General features: G+C 43.0%; 1 protein-coding gene across 1 annotated transcript in view; it reads right to left on the bottom strand.

The window, feature by feature from the left end:
* Positions 1–2,933: 2,933 nt before the first annotated feature.
* nudc (nudC nuclear distribution protein) overlaps positions 2,934–22,111 on the bottom strand; it is a 37,491-nt gene continuing 18,313 nt past the window's right edge. Inside the window, exons 8-9 of the mRNA XM_069895505.1 lie at positions 17,965–18,083; positions 2,934–4,587 (exon numbers count right to left, since the gene is read on the bottom strand). Of these exons, the coding sequence (XP_069751606.1) occupies positions 4,536–4,587; positions 17,965–18,083 (171 nt within the window). The 3' untranslated portion in view covers positions 2,934–4,535. The remainder of the gene's footprint in view (positions 4,588–17,964; positions 18,084–22,111) is intronic.

Here is a 22,111-nt window from a genome sequence, read left to right as displayed (position 1 = left end):
TTTAGCTCCACTGAATGAATTGTGGAAAAATTGCAAATGGCAGGACATCATCAGGGGCCAGAACTATGATAGGCAAAATCCAGAGCGGGGGAAAAAAACTGCTGGAATAAGTCAGTGTGTCAAGCAGTAAGGCAAAAGGGATGTATTGACTTTTCCAGTTGAGACCCTGCATCAGGATATCATGACTGGGCGGTTGGGTAGCAGGAGGAAGAGAAGAAGGAAAAGCTACCAATATATAGGTAGCTTTTTTTCATGGGTAAGGGGGGGGGGGAAGATGGGGACAAAAGTTGGTAGATGATGGCAGGAACCAAATGGGTAAATGATGAGTAGATGAAGCCAAGTGAGGGAAGGATGAAAATGAACAAAAGGAGAGTGAATTTGGGAAGACTGGTGAGAGTGGAAAATTCAATGTTTATATCAAGTGGAATATGAGGTGATTCAACTAATTTATGGTTAGCCTCTCCATGGCAGTGGAGACAAGTTTGTGTGGGAAAGGGAAGGGTAGTTCCGGAAGATCAAAGAGGCTTCTCCAAACTGAGCACAGGTGTTCTGCAAAATGGTCACTTGCTTGCTCTATGCTTCTTCTCACCAATGTAGAGGCCACAGCATAAGCACTGAATGCAGTAAACTAGAAGAGGTTTGTGTCAAACTCTGCCTCACCTAAAATGACGATGTAATTCCCGAGGTAGTGGTGAGAAATATGGTGAAAGGTGTTGCACCTCCTAGGATTGCAAGGGAAGGTGCCAGGGGAAGGGGAGGTGAGGGTGGGAAGGGATGAGCAAACTAAGGAGTCAGGAAAATAGTTCCTGTGAGGATATTGGCTTTGGGGGGGGGGGGGGCGGTGGGATTGTTGCCCTTTTTGAGTTTATTCTTCCTGAGAACATAACTTGGCAGAGATGGCATCTGCAGATTCTTTTTTGTGCTTCAAGGTGCGTTTTTGGTGGTCCAAGACTTAGCATATAGGACAGGAATCAATGCTGCATATTAACTGAGTTTTATTCCAGGTTTGCAGACTTGATCAATAACTAGCTGTTTCTATAGTCAATCAAGTTCTGTGCATGGTCCATTATCAATTAAATGATGGGGAACTTCATCAATGATGTTGGCGTTTGCTGAGACGTGGCTTCCAAGGTATGATAAATGACCACTCTTTCTAGAATCTTGCTTGGAACATTAATGGACAGGGAGCAGTGTGGTAAAGCAGGGGATGGTTGATAAAAGAGTGCCTTTGTTTTGCAAATATTAAGTGCATTTGTATTGCTTCAGCACGAGTCTATAGAACTTCAGTTTGAACTGTAAATGATAAAAATGTGAGCCTCTTTACAATCTAATCCTTGTTCTGGAGTGTCTGCACGTTGAATAATTTCCTATTTAGTTCTACAAAATAGCTTTCGCCTGCAGCAAGATTGTTGATGAAGTGCACGATCAGAGGATTACCAGGTCTGGCTGAATGAGGTATCTTTCATGGCCTCCTGCACTTGGTGGTTGAAACTGTGGTGTCAGTGCCCCCCACCCCACCAATACAAAAACATGAGATGTGTTCAAAGAAGCTGTCTGCACTTTGGGGAATGGATCAGTACACACATGTAGATTAAGGCAATAGCAGATGCCAGGGACTGTGGGAAACTATACATACTGTATATTTGAATATTCAAAGCATCTGATTAAGTACTTATTGGTAGTAATACAAATGGATAAAAGACCATGCTGTAAAGCTCTATCTCGCTCTGTTATTGTGAGAAGGAATGCCATCAAAATTGGACCAGCGTAGAGCCTTGTGAAATACTGGTCAAGGCTAGTTCTGTTGTTGACCTGTTGGTTAATATCAGGCTTGACAGAGGTCATCTATGCACTTGCATAGATGGAATCCACTTTGTGATTCAGGAAACAACCCTTCAGCCAGTGAGAGGAGGGATTCAAGACAGAGGAGGCAGACAATTACTTTCCCCATTGTAGACAGCAGGAGCTCCATCTATCTTTACCAGTCAGATTTGTCTTTGTGCCTTCAGAACCCCTCCTCTACCCAGATGTAGATGATTGTGGCCTCGTGATTGAAACTCTGCACCAATTGAGTTTCAGAACTGCAGCAGGGATAGCGTTGATTTTCAGTTGGTGGATGAGCTATTCAGTATTTCAGGAGGGTAGTAAAGGGGAGGGGGGGGGAATTTATCTCAAGGACAGAATCACAGTTGAAGCGATATGCAAAATGTTTTTGCCAGTGAGCAATGATTGCCTTAGTGGGGTGGGCTTTGGTATTCTGCTTTTACTGCACTGACAGTAAGTCGTTGAGACTCCTGCTTTATATCCAACCAACAGTAATAGATTTGCTGACGGACCTTTGCTTTATTATACCCATGAAATTTTTATTCTCTTGAGGAAGAGTGGACACTGAAAATTTCTTAGGATCGTGGTGCTTTTCTGGGAATTAAATACACCAAGAAACTTTTTTTTAAACGTTTCAGCAATACCATTAAAGCTTTTTTTTCCAGTGAAAAATCATGCGAGTCATTGGAAACAGGACCTTAACGAGCTGAGTGCCGCAGGAAAAAGGCAGATGAACCAGATGTTGAATATTGAAACTCCCAATAGGATGGTAAATTACAAGTGTTTTGCTGTAAGCACCTCCTATATCCCCCTCCATATACACTTTAAATTTCAGTGGTATGTGGATTAATAGACACTCCCTCCCATCTGTCACTTGGCAAGAAGTGAAATGTGTTCCACACCCTACATTGCAAGGAGAAAAATCCTTTGAGCAAAGAATCAAACTAAATAAATTTTGTTAGATCCAAGATTCATTCAATGTTTGCTAACTGGGTGTAGGGTAGTGATCTGTGTGTTGTGCAATGAGGTTAATCACAATATCCTCAAAGCAGGAATTAAGGAGGAGGTGTCAGGTGTTCATTGAGGGAAAGAGAAATATATTCACTGGCTGATTATGGAAGGATTTTATTCACACTTACATCAGTTGGTGTTAGTTAATTACTTTTGCATTATAAAACATGACTGAATGGCCAGTTAACTGGGTACTGGTTTCTAACTCCATGTAAACAATGTGGCCATGTCAGGTCACAGTAACTAATTAATGAGCTTGGACACAAAAGCCTAAGATCATGGTCTGAAGCCTGAACACTCACTCCTGCTTTCCAATACTAAACCTGAAAAAGGAAGCAGGAAGATTAATAACTAAATCTGAACCTTAATAATTGCTCTAAATTCTCCACTATGGAGGGAAAATATGCTTTATTATTCTAGATTAGGACAATACAATAAATTGTGTTGGGTTTGTCATATTGTCTTAATCCAGTATGATGAGATATTTGATGGATGTTAAAAGTTGTTTGTCACTGTTGAAGTCTCAAGGTTGGGAGACCTGCTACATTCCACTTCCATTACAATATACTGTATTCAGTTTGAAACTCCCCAACCCGTATCCTGCTCAGATTTTTTTTTTTTCACACAGGTAAAAATCACTGCTCCATTCTAATGTGATATTTTCACATCATTCTTTGTACAAAGCATCTTTTCCCAGCTGTCTAATGGTTAAATAGGAATGCTGAGTTGCTAACATGCTAAAGTTACTGTTTTTCCATTGAACTGTTGCCACAGAACTGGCAGCAGCTTAGATTTATTGAGAAATGAATTTCAGCATTGTGTTCCAGTGCACTGAGGCAAATCAATATTTTTAAAACATAACATGCTCCATGAAGATATTAACTTATCTAGCCACCCTGTAACTGAGCTGGAAACACAGACAAGGAAATGGAGACTAACAACCCATATAGTTACAACACTTTCCCCCTTCACCTGGAAATGTGCAACAGTTCAGTTAACCAGACAATTTGCAAATTAAATGCACAGCATGCACATCAATGTAAACATGACTGAGCTGAGCATCCTGCCAACAGCAAGAAACAAAGCTGAACCCAAGTTCAGCCACTTTCACTTTATCTATAGGTGGGGTTTTGCATAGCACTCACTGAATATCCTCAATGGTTAATGAACAGTGTTTCTATTACAGCTTGTTTACATAATATGTTGGTAGCCAAATGTTATCCATATACAGATTCTCATCTGAACTCACAATGGGAATAAAGGGCCATCAAGCATTTTCTGGGTGGTTTCTGTTATAAAATGTGTTTCAACAGAATCCCAACTAAACTCTCATCCCAAGAATGATGCAAGGAATCATCATTCATGCAGAAATATGGTCAGAAAAATCCCTAATGAAAGAAAATAGCAATTAAACAAGTGCAATCAACAGTATGTTAGGTAAAAAAGTAATCCAGTTTGTAGCGAGTTTGTGGAAATAACACATGAAACAAAAGTGTGAAGAATGACATGCGGTCAGCCAGAAAATGCAAAGTATGGGTTGATCGATGCAGTATGATGACTCCAATGCAGATGCCAAGAACAACCCAAACGGTATATGAATTTGGGATCCAGGTAATGTTCATAACATCGCCATTTTGCTGAAACTCTTCCAATAGTCTGAGTATCCCCTTCAGCCCCAGGGCAGGCATGTTATTTTTTTTTTAACTGAACTTGGCCTTGGAGAAATCCATTTCAGGGTGTTGCTCCATGAACCTGCAGGGAAGTAGAGGAAGATCAAATCTTACAAGGCTGATGCCACAAAAATTCAAACATCTTCAGAACTGTTTCGAATAGCAGACATAGTTAGGAGACTGAAAGCTTGGTCAAAAAGACAACCAACATTTGAATATTGTACACTCTGCAGCTGCACTAAAAGGATGAAAGAGTAAGATGGACCTAATGAAGTTCTGCAGGCTCTGTAGATGCTGGGCTCAAGTGCAATACACCAATGTGGTGGAGAAACTCAGCAAGTCACAGAGCATCCACAGGAGGTAAAGGACAACCAACATTTTGGGCCTGAGCCCTTCATCAAGGTACATACCTTGAGTTTCTCCAGCACATTGGCGAATTACAAGGTGGACCTAATGTTCTGTCATCGACTTAAATCTGCGGGAAATGTTACAAGTCTCATCAATGAGACAATCACCCCCACCAGACAATTCTCAAGACTCGGTGCCCAGCAGTGTTTAGGAAATAGATTTTGGACATTATAAAACTATTTTTCACTTTTATACTGGAGCAGATTTGGAACTAATACATTCCTACAAGGTTCTGATTTTTAAACCACACACCTTAAATAACACCAATTCACATAGCAGAACTCAAAGTTTGAGGCATCTGATTAACTTGTGACATCAGCTAAACAGCAGGCAGGAATTTACCCACAATTTTGAAACATGCATTAAGTATGGATCAAAAGTGATAGGGAGTCACGTGATGGAGTAGTGGCCGGTAGGAGAATACCAGCCCTCTCCAGAAAAGTAAAAAAAGTAAAAAAGCAAAGCCACAGACACACAAACCACAACAAATAAAAAATAAAGGTGTGGAGGAAATGGCACCAAAAAAAGAAAAGCCAAAATCGGGAAGAAAAGAAGGAAAGATGCCAGAAGAGAAAGGTGAAGGCCTTACTTGTATGAAGAAGCAGAGACCCGCCATGGAAAGAGGAGCCCACTCCCTGAGGTCAGTGGAAACCCCGAAGGATCGCAACCCACGAATGCAGGACTACAAGGATGGCTCACGGAGCCAAACAGAGGTGCGCAACCGCGCATGCGCGAAGCGCACGACAAAGACAACACCGACGGGAAGGGGGACCAGCTGTGGAGTGGAACTCCACACCTTGAACAGTTGAGACACCTGACAGCAGGGTTCCCAGCAGGAAGATATAGAAAATAGCGGGAATGGGAGGGAGGAGAATGAAAAAAGTAAATCAGAGACACAGCAGATGACCAGCCCAGAGGAAGAGGACCAACATCAAGACATCATTAAAAAAAATACCCAGCAAACTGAGATAAACAGCCCAACAAGAAAGTCAGAAGAGACACAGATACAAGGAAGAGAGGTAGAGGACACAGGTCCTGGAGTGGACACAGGGGAAGAGGACGGAGAACATCAAGCTCTGCATAGAGAAATAGAAGACAAAGGAAATGGACTGTACATAGATAGAAAATTTTTTGAAGAATATATGGAAGTAGTAAAAGAATGACAGACATGAGAATTAATGAAATAAAAAGAAGAATAAAAGGTACAGAAGAAAAAGTGAGTAGATTAGAGATGGTCATGACAGAAATGGGGAAAAGAGTAGACTAGATGAAAGAACAAGAAACAGCCGTAGAAATGGAAATGGACGACTTAAAAATGAAATTGGAAGAATCTGATAAAAAAGTTAAAGAAACACAGGAGTTGTTAGCTCAGAAGAAGGATATAATGGAAAACTATAATAGGAGAAACAATATAAAGATAATGGGCCTTAAGGAAGATGAAGAAGGCAAAGATATGAAAGAATTTATAAAAGAATGGATCCCCAGGGTCCTAGGAATGCCAAAAATACAGGAAGGAATGGAAATAGAAAGGGCACACAGAACATTAGTCCCAAAACCACAGCCAAAACAAAAACCAAGATCCATTCTAATAAAATTCTTGATAAAAGGTCAAAAAAAAATTTTCTGCCCAGACACAAGTTTTGAGCTCCTGAAGAAGAGGAAGGAGTTTAACGCAGCAAAATCAATCCTATGGAAGAAAGGCTATAAATTTATGTTATGATATCCAGCGGTGCTTAAAATAGTTATCCCGGAGCAGCAAAGCAGACTGTTCTTGGATCTGGAGAAAGTACGAAAATTTGCAGAACGCCTGCAAAACAAACAGAAAGATGAAGAGGTGCAACAAGAACAAGAATGACGACAAACTTCATATAAAGAAGAAAAATAATGTACAAGAAAGAACTAAGAAGGGGAAGAAAGGAAGCAAGGAGGGAATTAAGAGGGGGAGCTTTGTTTTATGTGAAGATAAAAGTCTTTTCTGGAGGGGGCTGGGTGGGAGAGAATAACAGTCACTGTGAAATCAGTTGACGCTTGCGAGCAGGTTCGCAATCCAAATGGAGAGGGGAGTTGTGGTTGCCCGGCAAGGGACAACTCAGAGAGGGTGGGGGGGAACATTTGGGGTTAAGGGAATTTTAGATGTGGGAATAGTGGAAATATTTTATGTTTTAGAAGTGTTGTCTTACAGTGTGTTTAAAAAAACCAGAAATGGATAAGGAGGAAAGGTGGTGATGAGGAACCGGAAATGAGAGGTAAACAAAGTACGAAATGGCCTTGTTGAACTATATGACTATAAATATTAACGGAATACATAACCAAATCAAAAGGAAGAGGCTGTTAAATTTACTGAAGAAAGAAAAAATTGATATAGCATTCGTGCAGGAAACACATCTAACGGAAGTGGAACACAAGAAATTAAGGAGAGACTGGGTAGGGCACGTAACGGCAGCATCATATAATTCAAAAGCCAGAGGAGTAGCTATATTAATCAATAAAAATGTACCAATCAAAATAGAAGAGGAAATAATAGATCCAGCAGGGAGGTATGCAATGATAAAGTGTCAGATATATTCAGAATTTTGTAATTTGCTCAATGTATATGCACCTAATGAAGAGGATCAAAAATTTATGCAAGATATCTTTTTGAAGATTGCAGATACGCAGGGGAATATACTGATAGGAGGGGACTTTAACCTTAATTTGGAATCAAAGGTGGACAAAACTGGACAAAAGACTAGCAGAAAGAACAAGGTAACCAAATTTATGGTTAAATTGATGCAGGAAATGCAACTTTTGGATATATGGAAGAGACAACACCCAAAATAGAAGGAATACTCATATTATTCGGGTAGACATAAAACATACTCCTTTTGTCAGCCCACATCCAAGGGAGAGTTAGGAAAACGGAATATAAAGCTAGATTGTGATCGGATCACTCACCCCTGTTTTTAGCAATAGAGCTGGAGGACATCCCACCGAGAATGTATAGATGAAGATTAAACTCCATGCTACTTAAAAGACAGGATTTTGGAGAATTCATTGAGCAACAAATTAAAATGTACTTTGAAATAAATACGGAATCAGTGAAAGATAAATTTATATTATGGGATGTAATGAAAGCATTCATCAGAGGGCAGATAATAAGTTATGTAACTAAGATGAAGAAGGACTACAATCGGGAAATAGAACAGCTGGAAAGGGAAATAGCAAGTACAGAAAAAGAATTAGCAATAAGGGAAGATACAACAAAAAGAGAATTGGCAGACAGAAAAATAAAATATGAAACACTACAAACATACAAGGTGGAGAAGAACATAATGAAGACAAAACAGAAGTATTAAGAGCTAAGAGAAAAAACCGCACAAAATACTAGCTTGGCAGCTTAAGATAGAACAAACTAAAAGAACGGTATTGGCATCAAGGAAAAAGGACAAACAAATTACATATAACCCAACGGAGATCAATGAAAACTTCAAGGAATTCTATGAGCAACTTTATCGAACTGAGAACGAAGGGAAAGAAGACAAAATAGATGAGTTTCTAGCTAAAATTGAACTACTGAAATTGCAAGAAGAGGAGCAAAATAAATTAAAATAATTTGAAATAGAGGAAATACAGGATATATTAAAAAAACTACCAAACAATAAAACGCCGGGAGAGGATGGACTCCCAATAGAATTCTATAAAACATTTAAAGACTTATTAATTCCTCCTCTCCTGGAAATAATGAACTAGAATGAAGAAACACAAAACATGCCAGATTCATGCAAAACAGCAATAATTACAGTAATACCAAAGACGGGGAAAGATCCACTAACACCAGCATCGTATAGTCCAATATCTCTACTTAACACAGATTATAAGATAATAGCTAAACTATTAGCAAACAGATTGGCCGACTGTGTACCAAAAATAGTAAAACTTGATCAAACTGGATTTATTAAGAAAAGACGAACAACGGACAATATCTGTAAGTTCATTAACTTAATCCATGCAGTACAAGGAAACAAGACGCCAACGGTGGCAGTTGCCTTAGACGCAGAGAAAGCCTTTGAATAAATAATTCCATTCTACTCTGTCAAAGTACTACAGAGGTTCAACCTACCAGAGAAATATATTAATTGGATTAAGGGACCATTGGCGAAGGTGACAGTAAATGGATATATATCAAACCAATTTAAATTAAGCAGATCAACTAGGCAGGGATGTCCTCTATTTCCCTCACTGTTCACTTTAGCTTTAGAACCTTTGGCAGAACTGATAAGAACAGAAAATAAAATAAAAGGGATAAAAATAAAAGAGAAGGAATATACAATCAGTCTATTTGCAGATGACATCATAGTATACTTAACAGAACCAGAAATATCAATAAAATTACATAAGAAATTGAAGGAATATGGAGAAGTATCGGTGTACAAGATCAACGCAAATAAAAGTGAAGCAATGGCAATGAATAATGCGGATTTCACAAAGAATCACCATTTAGATGGCAAACACAAGCAATTCGATACCTAGGTATAGAACTAGATAATAATCTAGGCCATCTATAGAAACTAAATTATCAGCCATTAATGAAGAAATTACAAGATGACTTAGAACATTGGAAAGACTTACCACTAACACTGATAGGAAGGGTAAATTGGATTAAAATGAATATCTTCCCAAGGATACAATACCTACTCCAATCATTACCAATTCGCCCAACAGAGAAATTCTTCAAGGAGCTAAAGAAAATAATAAGGAAATTCTTATGGAAAGGGGGGAAACCGAGGATAGTGCTAGATAAATTAACAGAATGGTACAAACAAGGGGGCTTACAGCTACCAAACTTTAAGAATTATTATAGAGCAGCACAATTAAGATATCCATCAGATTTTTAATCAAACAAGGGAAAAACCAGATTGGACCAGATTAGAGCTAGATAAAATAGGGGAGAAGGTACCTGAATATATATTATATAAGTGGGATGAAAAGCTGGTGCAACTTAGGAATTCACCAGTACTGCACCATCTGCTCAACATTTGGAAGAAGATTCACGCAGAAAGGAATAAAACAAATTATCAACAACCAAAATTAATATTGATGCAAAATCTACTAATCCCTTTCACAATAGATAACCTTTCCTTTAGAGAATGGGAGAGAAAAGGGATCAAAAGAATAGAAAAATTTTTTTTGGGAAATAAATTATTATCTTTTGAACAAATGAAGGACAAATATGGTATAACTCACGGTACAATGTTTGCATAGCACCAACTGAAAACCTACTTGAAGGACAAATTAGGAAGCAGACTGAGGTTACCAGAAGGAAGCAATTTTGAGTATGTGATTACAGACACAATGATAATTAAAAGATTTATAAAAAACATGTACATCAAACTGCAAGAGAAAGAGAACAATAAAACAAGCTGTAAACCCAAACAAAAATGGGAACAAGATCTAAACAAAGATAAAGAATGAAACATGGGAAAAGCTATGCTCCAGAACTACGAGAAATACAATAAACACAAAGTTACACATGATACAATATAATTGGTTACACAGGCTATGCACCAAGCCCCAAAAGTTAAATAAATGGGACCCAACAATATCAGAAAGATGTTTTTGTTGTAAGAAGGAAACGGGAACAACAGTACATGCAATTTGGGCATGTGAGAAAGTGGAAAAGTTTTGGGAAGATCTAAACCAGGTATTAAATAAAATCACAAAAAGCCACATACCAAAAAATCCAGAGATCTTTCTTCTAAGTAATACAAGAAGTAAAGAACTTGGACTCGATTTGGATGGAGCACAAAAAAGATTTATTATGATAGCCTTAGCTGTAGCAAAAAATGTATTACGTCAACCTGGAAATCAGAAGATAGCCTGAGAATACAGCAATGGTACATAGAAATGAAAAATGGGAAAAGCTATGCTCTGGAACAATGAGAAATGCAATAAACACAAGGTTACGCATGATACAATATAATTGGTTACACAGGCTATACACCAAGCCCCAAAAGTTAAATAAATGGGACCCAACAATATCAGAAAGATGTTTTTGTTGTAAGAAGGAAACGGGAACAACAGTACATGCAATTTGGGCATGTGAGAAAGTGGAAAAGTTTTGGGAAGATCTAAACCAGGTATTAAATAAAATCACAAAAAGCAACATACCAAAAAATCCAGAGATCTTTCTTCTAAGTAATATAAGAGGTAAAGAACTTGGCCTCAATTTGGATGGAGCACAAAAAAGATTTATTATGATAGCCTTAGCTGTAGCAAAAAAATGTATTATGTCAACCTGGAAATCAGAAGATAGCCTGAGAATACAGCAATGGTACATAGAAATGAATAAATGTATTCCATTGGAAAAAATAACATATAATTTAAGAAATAACATCACAGTATTAGAACAAATTTGGGAACCGTACATGGAGCACAACAGAGAAGTCCTACCACGGACCTCCACCGCCTAAAATGACAGAAGGAGAAGACTAAATGAATTGACCCAGTATGTAAAAGTAGATGACAAAATTTTCTTGTTTATTTTCATTGTGTGATGACATTGTTTAATGGGTTTAATGTATCATATAGGTTGAACGTTGAGTGGGTGGGGAGGGGTGGGTGAAGGAGGGAGGGAAGGGAGGGGGGAAAAGGGGAGAAAATGACTATGTATAGTCAAGAGGGAAATGTTTGTGTGTATTTTGGTTAGTATGGTTCATAGTGTGAAAAATATTTTTTTTTAAAGAATGGATCAAAAGCTATAAAAATCTCAGCAGCTTGTGTGTGTGCATTGCTTTCGCTATAGAATTGCAGATGAAAATCATTAAATAATGGAATAAAGAAGAGCAGAAATGCATCCAGGTGAGAAGAAATAAAGCGATTTGCAAACGAGATGACTACATTTCAAAACAGGAGAATTTAAAAGCTTTGCAAAAGAAACACACAAATCCTTCCCACTCAGGGTAATTAGCAAATGCACGGATACAAAATCTGAGCAGCCTCAAAAATCACGCTTTGAATTCCAAAGGTGAAATTAAAGACAGAAGCCAAACACATTAAAGCTACATGCAACAGCTGTGGCTTGCAACAGGAATTGGGGACAGGTAGGGAGGGCACTGTGACCATTACTTGGTGCTTGTTCTATGGAAAGGAAGCCTGAATTTGGAAGATCCAGACAACTAATGTTTTCATCTGTGTGTACGTGTTTGAATAAAAAGCCCCAAAAATGAAACACTGACCCTGCTTTTTCCTTCCTGCATATTGTCTTTGCTATGTTTCTCCAGCATTTTCAGTTTCTGTCTTAATATTGCCTATGCTTTTTACAGTACCAAATTAAGAAAGATTTTTGTCCCATTTCTGAGCTCAATCTGATCTACTTGGTTTGGAGACAAATTCAAGTGCCCTATTGGTGGATCTATTCTGCTATTGCAGCACCGTTCCATACCGCCAAAGGTTACAGCTCATAGTTTTGTTAATATTTCATCATGAGAGGGGCACAATGATCTGAAAAATAGCACATTACAACATGCATATTGACCTGAGTAAGAAACAACCAAGTTCTGGAAGAGATGTATTATCTCACACATTCTCATGCATGTGGTGGGAATCCATGGGCACTGGTGGATAAATGATCCATTGAATTCTGATTCTTTAGACACATATCCATGAAACACCTGGATAATATCACCGTATACCATTACCCTAAATAACTTCAAACAGTTATAAACAAAGAGAAGGACATGGCAATGTACTGGCAGGGTTAACTGCATTTAACTCATCAAAATACTTCAATAGTTATCATTGAGTCCCGTCTAAATTGCAAAGACGACCTTCAAAATTGTAACGCAGTTGCAGTCAAGATAGACAAAATTAAAGCAATTAGAAGAAACACACTATTTCCAATTTTGTTGCTCTTATCCACTCTCCTCCCAGCTAAACACAGGATTGGTTATTTTTCCAGTCCTTTCACGCATTAGCCTTCACATTCAACACATCATCATCCATAATTTGTTGCGACTTTCAATGGATTCCGCCACTAGTTGCATCTTCTCCCCTTGCATCATTCCAAAGACCGTAGCCTCATAATTCCATGATTCATTCTTCCACCGCCACCAAGCACTCCTCGGATCCACCGCCACCAAGCACTCCTCGGATCCACCGCCACCAAGCACTCCTCGGATCCACCGCCACCAAGCACTCCTCGGATCCACCGCCACCAAGCACTCCTCGGATCCACCGCCACCAAGCACTCCTCGGATCCACCGCCACCAAGCACTCCTCGGATCCACCGCCACCAAGCACTCCTCGGATCCACCGCCACCAAGCACTCCTCGGATCCACCGCCACCAAGCACTCCTCGGATCCACCGCCACCAAGCACTCCTCGGATCCACCGCCACCAAGCACTCCTCGGATCCACCGCCACCAAGCACTCCTCGGATCCACCGCCACCAAGCACTCCTCGGATCCACCGCCACCAAGCACTCCTCGGATCCACCGCCACCAAGCACTCCTCGGATCCACCGCCACCAAGCACTCCTCGGATCCACCGCCACCAAGCACTCCTCGGATCCACCGCCACCAAGCACTCCTCGGATCCACCGCCACCAAGCACTCCTCGGATCCACCGCCACCAAGCACTCCTCGGATCCACCGCCACCAAGCACTCCTCGGATCCACCGCCACCAAGCACTCCTCGGATCCACCGCCACCAAGCACTCCTCGGATCCACCGCCACCAAGCACTCCTCGGATCCACCGCCACCAAGCACTCCTCGGATCCACCGCCACCAAGCACTCCTCGGATCCACCGCCACCAAGCACTCCTCGGATCCACCGCCACCAAGCACTCCTCGGATCCACCGCCACCAAGCACTCCTCGGATCCACCGCCACCAAGCACTCCTCGGATCCACCGCCACCAAGCACTCCTCGGATCCACCGCCACCAAGCACTCCTCGGATCCACCGCCACCAAGCACTCCTCGGATCCACCGCCACCAAGCACTCCTCGGATCCACCGCCACCAAGCACTCCTCGGATCCACCGCCACCAAGCACTCCTCGGATCCACCGCCACCAAGCACTCCTCGGATCCACCGCCACCAAGCACTCCTCGGATCCACCGCCACCAAGCACTCCTCGGATCCACCGCCACCAAGCACTCCTCGGATCCACCGCCACCAAGCACTCCTCGGATCCACCGCCACCAAGCACTCCTCGGATCCACCGCCACCAAGCACTCCTCGGATCCACCGCCACCAAGCACTCCTCGGATCCACCGCCACCAAGCACTCCTCGGATCCACCGCCACCAAGCACTCCTCGGATCCACCGCCACCAAGCACTCCTCGGATCCACCGCCACCAAGCACTCCTCGGATCCACCGCCACCAAGCACTCCTCGGATCCACCGCCACCAAGCACTCCTCGGATCCACCGCCACCAAGCACTCCTCGGATCCACCGCCACCAAGCACTCCTCGGATCCACCGCCACCAAGCACTCCTCGGATCCACCGCCACCAAGCACTCCTCGGATCCACCGCCACCAAGCACTCCTCGGATCCACCGCCACCAAGCACTCCTCGGATCCACCGCCACCAAGCACTCCTCGGATCCACCGCCACCAAGCACTCCTCGGATCCACCGCCACCAAGCACTCCTCGGATCCACCGCCACCAAGCACTCCTCGGATCCACCGCCACCAAGCACTCCTCGGATCCACCGCCACCAAGCACTCCTCGGATCCACCGCCACCAAGCACTCCTCGGATCCACCGCCACCAAGCACTCCTCGGATCCACCGCCACCAAGCACTCCTCGGATCCACCGCCACCAAGCACTCCTCGGATCCACCGCCACCAAGCACTCCTCGGATCCACCGCCACCAAGCACTCCTCGGATCCACCGCCACCAAGCACTCCTCGGATCCACCGCCACCAAGCACTCCTCGGATCCACCGCCACCAAGCACTCCTCGGATCCACCGCCACCAAGCACTCCTCGGATCCACCGCCACCAAGCACTCCTCGGATCCACCGCCACCAAGCACTCCTCGGATCCACCGCCACCAAGCACTCCTCGGATCCACCGCCACCAAGCACTCCTCGGATCCACCGCCACCAAGCACTCCTCGGATCCACCGCCACCAAGCACTCCTCGGATCCACCGCCACCAAGCACTCCTCGGATCCACCGCCACCAAGCACTCCTCGGATCCACCGCCACCAAGCACTCCTCGGATCCACCGCCACCAAGCACTCCTCGGATCCACCGCCACCAAGCACTCCTCGGATCCACCGCCACCAAGCACTCCTCGGATCCACCGCCACCAAGCACTCCTCGGATCCACCGCCACCAAGCACTCCTCGGATCCACCGCCACCAAGCACTCCTCGGATCCACCGCCACCAAGCACTCCTCGGATCCACCGCCACCAAGCACTCCTCGGATCCACCGCCACCAAGCACTCCTCGGATCCACCGCCACCAAGCACTCCTCGGATCCACCGCCACCAAGCACTCCTCGGATCCACCGCCACCAAGCACTCCTCGGATCCACCGCCACCAAGCACTCCTCGGATCCACCGCCACCAAGCACTCCTCGGATCCACCGCCACCAAGCACTCCTCGGATCCACCGCCACCAAGCACTCCTCGGATCCACCGCCACCAAGCACTCCTCGGATCCACCGCCACCAAGCACTCCTCGGATCCACCGCCACCAAGCACTCCTCGGATCCACCGCCACCAAGCACTCCTCGGATCCACCGCCACCAAGCACTCCTCGGATCCACCGCCACCAAGCACTCCTCGGATCCACCGCCACCAAGCACTCCTCGGATCCACCGCCACCAAGCACTCCTCGGATCCACCGCCACCAAGCACTCCTCGGATCCACCGCCACCAAGCACTCCTCGGATCCACCGCCACCAAGCACTCCTCGGATCCACCGCCACCAAGCACTCCTCGGATCCACCGCCACCAAGCACTCCTCGGATCCACCGCCACCAAGCACTCCTCGGATCCACCGCCACCAAGCACTCCTCGGATCCACCGCCACCAAGCACTCCTCGGATCCACCGCCACCAAGCACTCCTCGGATCCACCGCCACCAAGCACTCCTCGGATCCACCGCCACCAAGCACTCCTCGGATCCACCGCCACCAAGCACTCCTCGGATCCACCGCCACCAAGCACTCCTCGGATCCACCGCCACCAAGCACTCCTCGGATCCACCGCCACCAAGCACTCCTCGGATCCACCGCCACCAAGCACTCCTCGGATCCACCGCCACCAAGCACTCCTCGGATCCACCGCCACCAAGCACTCCTCGGATCCACCGCCACCAAGCACACCTCGGATCCACCGCCACCAAGCACTCCTCGGATCCACCGCCACCAAGCACTCCTCGGATCCACCGCCACCAAGCACTCCTCGGATCCACCGCCACCAAGCACTCCTCGGATCCACCGCCACCAAGCACTCCTCGGATCCACCGCCACCAAGCACTCCTCGGATCCACCGCCACCAAGCACTCCTCGGATCCACCGCCACCAAGCACTCCTCGGATCCACCGCCACCAAGCACTCCTCGGATCCACCGCCAACAAGCACTCCTCGGATCCCGGTTCAATTCCATGTGATCTTAGGTGATGCAACAACTATCCTTTTACTTCTTCCCTTTCTACCATCCTGGGATCCAAGTAGTCCTTCCATGTGAAAGAGCATATTTGTATTTCTTTGCATTCGTTTTCCTTTTGCATCTGAGGCACCCATGATCATATCCATAGAAGAGACACAAAATGCAGATTTGGTGATTCCTCCATTGAACACCTCTCAAGTCCATCTGGTTTCCAGTCACCTGTCAATTCAGTTCTTTTTCTCTCTCCCAAATGGATCTCTCTTATATTGGCCTGTTAATGTACAGTGCAATTTTCAAAAATCCATATCTCATCTTCAGCTTGTTACTTAATAGTCCTGGGACTTAATGAATTTAATAATTTCAGGCAACCACTTTTTTCCTCTCATACAGACATTGCTGGTCTTTTCAGTTTCAATTTCTTTACCATCACTTGCATGCAGTTTTTACTGATGGATTGTTAATTAATTGTTACCCTGACAACTTTGATTTGACCCCACCACAAATGTTCCCTCTATTCTCTTTACCCCCTGCATCTCTGCAGCTTAAAATTTGCTTGTTTTCTAGGTCTCCACTTCTGATGAAGGATCCCAGCTTGAAATATTAACTATTCTCCCCCACTGATCCTGCCTCATGTCTTGAATGTTTCCAACAATTTTGTTTCCATCTTCCAGGATGTGCAGTTGTTTTGCTGCAAACACTGGATAGAACATGTTTTGAGGTTCAAATTTTATAATTCCTTTTCTCAACTTTTTGGTTCAGCTACTTGCAATTCATCAGTTACAATATTAGTCCTTATTAGGGCCTCCAATGGGAAGGGAAATATGGGTATTCATTGGCTTTGCTAGATCATAAACCTTGTCACCAGTGTAAGGTAAAACATCATGAGATGGGAATGTGTAAGGAGTTACCCTGTGCAGGGCTGTAACAAGATGTGAATGCATCCTTGTACTTACAAGATAAGAGAGACATTGATGGATTGAGAGGCAGGAAGCTAGCAGGGAAAGGATAGCAACAGTTTTAGTCATTGGACAAGTAATGATATGATGATGTTCTAAGCACGTATCCAAGGGTATAAAAAATCACCATTTTGCTGATAACGGCAGAATGCATTCTCCGACTAACATTGTTAGTCGCAAGTGTTACAATCCGGTAATAAAGAACAAAGAACCCTGATTTCGACTCAGTCTGGTGTTTGTCTCACTCATTCATGAACAAAGCAGACCTAACACCAGGTAACTCAGAACGCATTCAAAAACACTGATTCTGGATTTGACTGAAATGCCCACCAGACCGCACCCCTCCCAACCTTCCCAATTAACAATAGTTTCATTAATTCTGAATCTATTCCCCTTGACAACTGCAAGTTATAGACTGTTTATCTCAGACAAAACAGTGGATCATTAACAAATATTACAGCTTACATTAGTGGCAAAGGAGTACTAACTTTTTCAACATGTCTTGTTTTTTTTGCTCCTCAGAAGTGGGTAGTCCCATGGCTTTCTGGCGTTGGTCATACATCATTTTCTCTACCATACTCCGTGTCTCTCCATCCAAATCTGATAACTGTTGGCACAGAATGCAGTTAATATGTGGGCCTCTATGTTATAATAGTTATTCTCATCAGGTAAAGCAAAATCTGATGGATTGATGTTGATGCCCTAAAATGGAGCATCAAGGAAGCTTGCTTGTCAATGGACTGTCAAGGATGAGACAGTTGAGATTATCTTTGAATAAATTAGCCAACTTGAAATGGAACAATGGACCAGAAAATAAATTGGTAATGTAACATTTAGTGCCAAGGATTTTTTTTTTTACATAATTGCATATGTTGCTACCACATTTTTAGAATTTAGATGCATCGCTTGCAAACACATTACATGCTTATGAGGTCACTAGGAATGGAATAGTCACATCAACTTTAAATGGCAAGCAACAGTGGCTTTGACATTATTCATGTGAAATGCATAACAAAGATAATGCCTAAAAAGCATAGACTTCACAAACAAAAGCAAGTTTTCACCACAGGAATGAAGTTTGCTTTGGTGTTTTCCAAAGTGCCTGCCTCTCCTTGCTTCAGAGCCCAAAGTCCATCTCCTTTAAACCATCTTACCAGGTAGTCACACTCATTCCTACCATCAAGTTTCTGTGTCATTGATTTTTCAGGCCCTCCCTCCCAACTCTAATCATGGAAGCATAGAACGCCATTCAAGTCTGTGCTGAAACGTCATTCTGCTAGTCCCACTGACCTGCACCCATTCTATAACCATCCAGTCCTCTCCTATCCACTTAACTATTCAATTTATTCTTAAAACTTAAGAGCAAGTCCGCATTTACCATGTCAGATGAGAGCTTGTTTCACACTCCCATCACTGAGTGGTTCCCCCTAAACCTTTCCCTTTTCACACTAACGCCATGTCCTCGTGTATTTATCTCTCCTAATCTAAGTGGAAAGAACCTACTTGCATTTACTCTATCTATACCACTCAATTTTGTAAACCTCTATCAAATCTCCCCTCATTCTTTTACACTCCAAGGAATAAAATCTTAAATTGTTTAATCTTTCCCTGTAACTCAACTCCTGAAGATCTGGCAACATCCTAGAAAATCTTCTCTGCACTCTTTCAATCTTACTGATATCCTTCCTGCAGTGTGGCATCCAGAACTGCACACTATACTCCAAATCTGGCCTCACAACATCTCAACTCTGGTACTCAATACTTTGATTTATGAAGGTCAAGATGTCAAAAAATTTCTTTACAACCCTATCTACTTGTGACACCATTTTCAGGGAATGATATACCTGTATTCCCAGATCCCTTTGTTCATCCACACTCCTCAGTGTTCTACCTTCTCTGCTCACTGACCACTGGATCCTGCATGAATATTCCCAATTCCCATCCCACACTCCCAGACATCCTATTCTCTTCCAGGTGTTTTCCTGATCACGTTCCTCTTTCCTTTGCACCACACATCCAATGACATATCCAAGATTTCCTTTATCCACAACATCAGATAATCTTGGAGGAAAACTCTTTGTGCAAGTTTCCTCACACGATGCTTTGGGCAATTTGACACAAAATATCACTGCCAAGAGCATTGCACAAAATTGGAACAACCCACAACACCTCATTATACAGCTCCATGTCAAGGTACAATTCAATTTCTTGGCCAGTGTTTTAAATGTTGTGGCATGCAGGTGAATGATTCATTAACTTGAAATGATTCATTAGCTGCTGTTTATCTAATGGAAATAAAATAGATATTTTAAAGATGATATATAATGTGGAGGCACAAGACAGAAGATCAGATAGTGTAAGAGGAGGCCACAAAGCTGAAGTAGATAGCAGCTTCACAGCTAGAATCAGGATAAAGGCAAAAATTTTTACATTTGGGATCTGGAGGGACAAGAATCCAGTGCAGATAAGGAATGAGAAGATTTAATATGAGGCAGAATATGGAGAGCAAACTTTGAGACTGGCACAAGAGCAAAACCCAAGAGTAAAAAAAAATGAAAAACCGAGTGGCATAATTTTTTCATAGGACAAGAAACTGATGAAGCTATTCATAAGCATTGGACAGGAATAATGTAATTGCTTTGTTTTTCTTGAATGCTCAACCAGAAAATACCACCTGCCTAATGATGGCAGCGAAAGTGAAAGAGACTTTAAACTGGAATAATCGAGGATTAAAAATAGGAAATGATGAGACAAAAACTTGAGCCAAGGTGCAGCTTTTAAGACTAACCTTAAAAAGGAGAAAAGGTTGGGGAGGAGTCACGTGATGGAGTAGTGGCCGGACGGTGAACTCCAGCCCTCTCCAGAAAAGTCGGGAAAAACGAGAGAAAATACAAAGGCACAGAAATACAAGTTAAAGAAAAGTGAATATAAAGGTGGAAAGAAGATGGAGACAAAAGGAGAAAAATCAAAATCAACGGAAAGAAGAGAGGAAGAGAAGACAACGGAGGAAAAAGGTGAAGGCCTTACCTGTCCGAAGAGGCCCGCTGTGGAGAGAAGACCCCACTACCTCAGGTCGGTAGAAAGAGAACTACAACAATGGCTCACAGAGCCGAGTAAAAGTGCGCAACCGCGCATGCGCGACTCCTCGCGCATGCGCGATGCGCATACAAAAAAACACACCGACGGGAGGGGGGACCAGCTGGGGAGTCGATCTCCACAGCCGGCAACGACAGCTGCAGAACACCTGCAGCAAGAAGACACCACAGAAGACAATGGAAACAAGAAAGAAGAGGAGGAAAGGGCAGCAAAGAAACAACAGATGGTCAACCTAGAGGAAGAAGAAGAGGAAGAGGAAGAGTACAGGGAAATAGAAGAAGAAAAGATAGGCAAGGTAAAGGAGGTACTTGCTCTTGTTAGAGGATACATGGAGTCATTTAAAGAATGGCAAACACAGGAATTCAATGATTTAAGAAGAAGAATAAACAACACAGAAAAGAAAATAAATAAAATGGATATGACCTTAACAGAAATGGGGAAAAAAATGGACAAGATGGAAGAACGGGCAATAGCAGCAGAAATGGAGGTAGAAGACTTAAAAAAGAAATTGGAGGAATCTAATAAAAAAACTAAAGAGACACAAGAATTACTAGCCCAAAAAATAGATATAATGGAAAATTATAACAGAAGAAATAACATAAAGATAGTGGGCCTTAAGGAAGATGTAGAAGGCAAGAATATGAGGGAGTTTATAAAAGAATGGATCCCTAAGGCCCTAGGATGTCCAGAACTACAGCAAGAAATGGAAATAGAAAGGGCACATAGAGCATTGGCCCCTAAACCACAACCACAACAAAAACCAAGATCTATTGTAGTAAAATTCCTAAGATATACTACAAGAGAAAAGGTGCTGGAGAAGACAATGGAAAAAGTAAGAGAGGGCAACAAACCACTGGAGTATAAAGGGCAAAAAATCTTCATTTATCCAGATATAAGCTTTGAACTCCTAAAGAAGAGAAAAGAGTTCAATGCAGCAAAAGCGATTTTATGGAAGAAAGGATATAAATTTACACTGAAGCATCCTGCGGTATTGAAAATATTTATTCCAGGACAACAAAACAGACTATTCTCGGATCCAGAAGAAGCACGAAAATTTGCAGAACAATTACAAAAATAGACTGAGGGATGAAGACGGGTAATGAGAGCAAAAATTATCACGATTGATATGTATGTGGGTAAAGACAAAAATAGACTGAGGGATGAAGACGGGTAAGGAGGGTAAAAATGACCACGATTGATATGTATGCGGGTAAAGAGGTATAAGAGTGAATAGAGACAACGGGCATATGTGAAAGTATCTGTAATTAGAGGAAAACATAGAAAGTATAGACAAGAATTAATAAGGGAAGGTAATGGAATAGAGAGAATAAGGAGGGAACTAAAAGAGTGACCTTTGTGACATATAAAAAACGAAATCTTTTCTGGGGGGGGCTGGGTGGGGGGAAAAGAGCGGTCACTGCAAAATCAGTTGACGCTTGCGAGTGGATTCGCAAATCCAAATGGAGAGGGGAGATGTGGTTGTCCGACAAGGGATAAAGGGCAACTCAGGAGGGGAAGGGGAGATTGGGGATAAAGAAG

This window comes from Narcine bancroftii, chromosome 8, assembly GCF_036971445.1.
Source record: "Narcine bancroftii isolate sNarBan1 chromosome 8, sNarBan1.hap1, whole genome shotgun sequence".
In the NCBI taxonomy this organism is placed as follows: Eukaryota; Metazoa; Chordata; class Chondrichthyes; order Torpediniformes; family Narcinidae; genus Narcine; species Narcine bancroftii.
The sequence above is the reverse complement of the archived record's forward strand: the minus strand, read 5'-3'. Positions and strand labels throughout refer to the sequence as shown.